We start from the raw sequence: 6,217 nt of genomic DNA on the forward strand, positions 1-6,217 counted from the left end.
TGTGAAACGTTTCAGGCGGCCGGAATCCGCGTTCTTCAGCAGAAGCCTTGGCCCCAACATTTCCCCCCTCCCCGCCGCTCTCGTTATGATGCAATCGATAACTACAGGACCGTGTGGTCACTCTGCTCCCCACCGGACCTGGGACTCATTCATTGCACAGGGTGGACACTTGCGAGGGCAACCTTAATGCTGCTTTTGCCAAACTGTCTTGAGTGCTTGACTTTGTGACCTGAGTGACATTCCCATAATGTAGATATTTTTTGGGGGGGGGGATGTAATTTCCTAGTTTTTTTTTAAGCAGGAAAAACCAAAGTGTGGGACTCTGTAATGCACGTTCTCCAGCACTGGCTGCAGGATTTGAACCCAGGACCTATACCACTGACGCACAGAACCCTGCCGCTTGAGGTAAGGATTAATTGCACTCGTGGCAGCAGGAGTAGATGGAAGGTGCCATGGGAGGGTTTCCATGTGGCTAGAGGGATGGGGCCAGGGCTAGTTGGTTTTTTTTTTTTGTTCCCTCCCCACAAGGCCCTAGGCAGGCTCTGTGGGTGCAGTGCTTTGGGCATCCTCCTTGCTGCCTCTGGGTGCCAGGGAAGAGCTAGCCACCTCCACCCCCATGAAACACTTCTGCTGCTCTGCCCGGAGCATGCCTCTCTAGCCCTGCAGACAAAGAATCCAGGGGTCTAGACCCCAGCCCGGAGTAGGGCTGGGTCCCTTCCCCCGCACCCCAGCCTCCACGGCACTCAGCCCCCTGCCTATGGGGGACCAGTCCGTCTTCCCCCAGTCTCTGGGAACGGTTGGAACCGGCAGCTGGCTGGGTGTGATTGCAGCAGCAGGAGATTGGCAGCAGGTTGCCCAAGGGCCACTGGCCTAGCTGTGAGACCTCCTTATGGTGGGCAGGGGGCAGTGCTGAGCCATGGGGAGAGGAGCCGTGAGGAGGGCACCTGTCAAGAGGAGGAGGCGGGCACAGGCCGGATGGGAAGTTGGTTGTGAGCCGGAGCTGGGGTGGGAAGTGCCCCCCCACCAGTGCAGATCAGATTTCCATCCCCAGATCCTGGCATGCTCATCCCTTGCCCCCTGACCCCTCTGCTGCCAGCATCCGGGGGGGCATTTCCCCAGGGCAGCAGCTGACGTCAACAACCCTAAACTGCCCCCATTGCAAGCCCCAGTGTAGGGGGCGTGCTGGGGGGTGGGGGCAGGAGGGAACGCTCCGTACGCTGCTACCGAGATTTCAGGCTAGGGCACCCTGGGGAGCAGTCTGATTTCCACCGGGATCTGCTTCACCCCCAAGTTCAGCCAGGGCCCAGGCTGTCTTCAAGCTCCTGCCCCACCCCTGCAGCGCCTCCTTAAGGCTCAGCACAAAAACCTTGCCCCGCACCTGCCTCTGTCCCGAGACAGGAGCATCTCTCTCTGCTGGCTGGAACGGGCAGCCCTGGGAGCAGCGTGGGTACCCCCTTAACGGCTGCTCTCTTCCCTCCTCTGCCCAGCAGATCTAGCGCAAGGCAAGGCCGCGGCCCCGCTGGCGAAGCGAGGGGCTGGCCGGCAGGGCTGGAAAGAGGAGCCCGGGAGGGAAGGCGAAGGCACCCCCCTGCCCGAGGACCTATCCAAGCCGTTCCCTCCCCGCTGGATCGTTCAGGTTCCGTCTCCTGCTTTGACCTGGAAGGAGAGAGGCCAAGAAAGCTCTGGGCTCGTCACTCAACAAAGGACTCTTTGTTACAGCCTCCTCCAAGGAAACCAGACCCCCTCCTCCCCCCATCCGTGGGGCGGAAAGCGATCCGGACGGGGCTGCCGGCTTGGCTGTGCCCTCTCTCTCCTTCCGCCGGCGCTGGGGTTCTGCTCTATGTGGGCCAGTCTCTTCCGCAGCCTGCCTCCATGATGCTGCCCTTCTTCCTGGCTCTCCTGCTTTGGGTCCTAGCGGCAGGAGCCACCAAGGCCTGCCCGCACCTGTGTGTCTGCTACGAATCCTCGGATTTCGTGGACTGTCGTGGCCGGCGTCTGGCCCACGTCCCCCGCAGCATCCCGTCCAGCACGTGGCTCCTGGATCTGAGGCACAACCACCTGACCAGCCTTGAGGCAGGCTCCTTCGACGCCCTGTGGTCTATGAAGATCTTGCTCCTGGCCCACAACTCCGTCGGCCAGCTCTGGCCCAAGGCCTTCACGGGCCTGGGCTTCCTGGAGAAGATGGACCTCAGCCACAACCTCCTGGCCCAGCTGCCTGCTGACTTCTCCGATGATCTGGCCTCCCTGAAGGAGCTCAAGGCGGCCTACAACCGGCTGTCGGCCGTGGGCTATGAGAGCCTGCAGCATCTGGAGAGCCTGGAGAAGCTGGACCTGAGCTACAACCAAGTGGCTTCCATTGAGAAGGGGGCCTTTCGGGGCCTGTCCAGGCTCCGGTACCTCTACCTCCAGTCCAACCGTTTGGGGGTTGTTCACAACGGCTTCTTCTCCATGCTCCAGAACCTGGAAGTCCTCTTCCTTGGCACCAACAACATCAGCGCCATCGAGCTGGAGGCCTTCACCTCCCTGCACAGCGTGAACCTCCTGGCCTTGACCGGCAACCAGCTCATCCACCTCAAATTCAAGACCATCCTGAACATCCAGACACCTAGCACCTACCTCCAGCTCGCCGGCAACCCCTGGGCCTGTGACTGTGACCTCCAGCGGGTCTTCAGCAAGATCCTGAGCGTCCGCCACCTCCACGTGGAAGACTACGCCAATATCACCTGTGCCAGTCCCTGGCAGCTGGTCGGCTTGCCTCTGGTTTCTGTGGACGCCCAGCTGTGCGTGGCCGAGACGGCCACTGTCCTGGTGATCACGGTCACCGTCCTGGTGACGGTCATCGCTGCCATAGTCATGGCGGAGAGGAACAGGAAGAAGAGGCAGGAGAAGAACTGGAACGAGTTGGACGGCCCCTTCGACCTGCAGGAGAAGTGAGATGAGGGGTGGGAAAGCCGGCGCCTGGTGCGTGAGAAGCAGCCGGGTCCTTTGCCGCGGCTTTTGAGCTCTCCTGGATCCGCGCTGACGGGCCCTATTCCCAGCTCCCCGGGACCCAAGCCCAGATGCCTGGTGTGGGGACGGTTTATCCAGCGCCGCCCTGCCCAGAGCCACGGCTGCTGCACTGACCGCAGGGGCCTCCCACTTGGTCCCGAAACGTGCACCTGGACATGAGGGAAATGATTTCCCTGCCCCCCATCCCCACAAATTGTCCCCTCTCCAAAGGGCAGGGGCTGAGAGCTGGGCCAGGTCCCTTCCTTTCACCGGCTCATCGCCACGCCAACGGCTGCCCTGCCGCACCCCTGCACCTGTCTCCCCTCCCCAGCATTCAAACCCTCCCTCGGGCACCCCCGCCCCCACATGCTGCCTTTTAATAGCTGCCCTCAGTGACGCCTCTCCTGCCCCCTGCTGGCCTATGGGGGGATTGCACAGATGTAGCCGACTAGAACGTGGTGAAGCGGGGGAGGAAGGGAATCTCATCCCCTCCCCGCCCCCCCCCCCCCGACTACGCTGGCTCCACAGGGCTGATGGGAGGGAAAAGGGAACGGTGCTCTGGTTTTGCCCCTCAACTCAGCAGTTCTGGCTCCGTGAGGCCTTGCAGCCCTCCCCTACGAGGCAGGGATTACCCCTGCCTTACAACTGGGGAAACTGAGGCACGGCACCTCGGTCAAGGTCAGCGCAGCGATCTGGGAATAGAACGCGGGGGTCCTGACGCTCGATCCCGCCGTTCTCAGTCCCCCGCACTCTGCGCCGAGCTGGCCCGTTGCCGTGTGGGGGCAGTGTTAAAGCGCTGCCTTGTGGGAAGCACTGGTTCGGGGCGGCTGGGGCTTCTCTTGGCTTCTCCCCCTGGAGGCCAGGTGTGATGAAGTGGGACTGTTCTTAATGGTTCCTCTGAATAGTGTGGGGGTGCATCAGTTTCCCCTAGGCAGTTCTTAAGTATCTAGGTGGTGGGGTAAGGGTGTATGATCATTGCAGAGCCCTAGAGGACAGGTGTGTGCAAGGGTCTGGACACAGAGAATAGCCGACACCCTGTTTCCTGGCACCTGATGGGCTGGGCCCTTCCCCCCTGCAAGGTGAGAGCTAAAGGGTTGGAGAACAAAGGAATCAGGTGGGAAAGGGACAAAGCCCAGAGGAGGAGGGGGCTGGAGAGAGTTTCAATTTGGGGCTGGCTGGAGACATGGAGTGAAGGGGCAGACGTGGTTGTCTGGCTCACTGCCCCCCAAAATGGACCCGGCTGAGGGGTCTTGTTCTCTGCACCTACAAGCTCTGTTTTAGACCATTTTCCTGTCGTCTAATAAACCTTCTGTTTTACTGGCTGGCTGAGAGTCACGTCTGACTGCGGAGTTGGGGTGCAGGACCCCGCCTGAGCGGACTCGCTGTGGGAAGCGCACGGAGGGGCAGAGGATGCTGAATGCTCCAAGGTCAGACCCAGGAAGGTGTGAGCTGTGTGTCCTGAAGACAGGCTGCTCCCAGAAAGGCGACTTCCCCAGAGTCCTGACTGGCTTCATGGGGAGCAGTTCCAGAGCATCGCCCGGGGACCCCGTGACACCAGGGCAGTGGGTGGGGAGCTGCAAGGCAGAGCTGGTTGTTTGCTCTGCAAGTGAAACCTTGTGGGCTAGTGGGGGGCCCTTGACTCAGTGGCCGGAAGGAGCCATAAGGTTCCACCCACCTGCTCCACATCAATCCTGAGGCCAGGGCTGCCTGGGGGAAGCTTGCCTAGGAGCTCTGGCCTAGTTCTGACCCTCCCTTTGCACCTAAACCAACGCCCTGAAGAGCACAGAGGCCTCGGCAGCAGGGTACTGGCTGTGGTTGCAGGGTGCTGTCCAGAGCCTCTGGCTAGCCCTCAGCCCCCCTCCCAGCTGGCCCAGGGGTGCTGTGAACCATGCTCCAAGCCACAGGGCCCTGGCTGCACATTCACCCCCTCGGCCCAGTCCCGGACCCAGCCACACAGCTCAGCAAAAGGCAGCAGCTCTGGATTAACCAGTGCATTACAAATCCTCCCGCCGGAGGGCGAGCGGCTGGAGAGCGGGGCCGCGTCCAGCCCCGCCAGGAGGCCCGAGTGCCTCTTGGAGGGAGAAGGAGAGTGGGGATTAGGTCAGGTCAGGTCGTGTGTTTGGTGTCACAGATGAGCCAGGCAGCTCTCCTGGGGGCCAGGAGATTTTACGATTTGTGGGGCATGAACCTCTCGGCTTGATCTGGCAAGGAATGTGGGAGCAACAGGACAGCTGGAGGGCGGGGGGCAGACTAGGGATTGTGACACCTGAGCACGTTCAGTGGTTCTGTTCCAGCTAAGGGCCTGATCCTGCGAGGAGCTGCTTGCCTGGGGCTTCCCCTAATGAGGAAGGGCTGTGCGTCTTACAGGATCAGGCCCTGAATCACCTCCCCACTCAGGCTCCTGCTAAACAGTCCTGCAGGCAGAGAGCAGTGCTGTGTTTTGAGCCGGTCCCAAAGCTCATGTCTGCCAGCAGCTCTTCGGGCTGGGGCAAATCCCCTGTGGAGTCCTCTACTGGGAAACCTTTGTGTCAAGGGTTTCCTGGCTGCTAAGATAATTAACGATGCTCTTCCCAATGGTAGCCTTGTACAGCCGCCAGGCTGCATAATCCTGTCGTGGAAAAGAAATAAAATCTGGTTTTCCTGGGTGCGTGTGTGGTGTTTACCGTGTGTATTGCAACAGGCCAAGGCGTCCCAAGGCGCTGGAGCAGGGCCCCCTCATTCTGTGTGTACAGCACAGAGAGACAGCCCCTGCCCCAGGGAGCTTCCGGGCCCAGTGACGCTGGTTGGCAGCGTTTCCCACTGGTCTCTCCAAACTCTCTCCCCTCTTCTAATGTCTCGGTGCTAATTAAAGGGCCAGGCAGGTCTTGTTTCCTGAATCCAGGGCCAGTAGGGGATAGTGAGATACAGTGAAATGATGGCTGGGCCAAATGTGCCTCTTGGTTCCCCACCAGTGTAGTAAGCATGCCGGGTGGTGAACTGAGACTCCAGAAACCTGGGTTCTGTTTCTTGCTCTACTTCTGACCTATGGGGTCACTTTCCCTCTCTTGCTCAGTTTCCACATCTGTAAAATGGGGGTAATGGCCCTGGCTTCCTTTCTAAATGGCTGTGAGCCCTATTAATGGAACGGTCTAAGTATTGTTATTTGAGCACCTCTTAAGTGGTTTTGGATTTATCTCCACCGTGCCCAGGTGAAATCTTATCCCCATTTTACAGACAGGAAGCTGAAGGC

At 60.1% G+C, this 6,217-nt stretch overlaps 1 protein-coding gene across 1 annotated transcript; it reads left to right on the plus strand.

The window, feature by feature from the left end:
* The first annotated feature begins 1,371 nt into the window (after window positions 1-1,371).
* Window positions 1,372-5,575, plus strand: LOC125626783 (uncharacterized). The gene has a single exon (XM_048830203.2). It carries the CDS (start codon window positions 1,873-1,875, stop codon window positions 2,932-2,934), a length of 1,062 nt encoding a protein of 353 aa, XP_048686160.1. The 5' UTR covers window positions 1,372-1,872; the 3' UTR covers window positions 2,935-5,575.
* Window positions 5,576-6,217: the final 642 nt, after the last annotated feature.

Source organism: Caretta caretta, chromosome 27 (assembly GCF_965140235.1).
Source record: "Caretta caretta isolate rCarCar2 chromosome 27, rCarCar1.hap1, whole genome shotgun sequence".
Classification (NCBI taxonomy): domain Eukaryota; kingdom Metazoa; phylum Chordata; order Testudines; family Cheloniidae; genus Caretta; species Caretta caretta.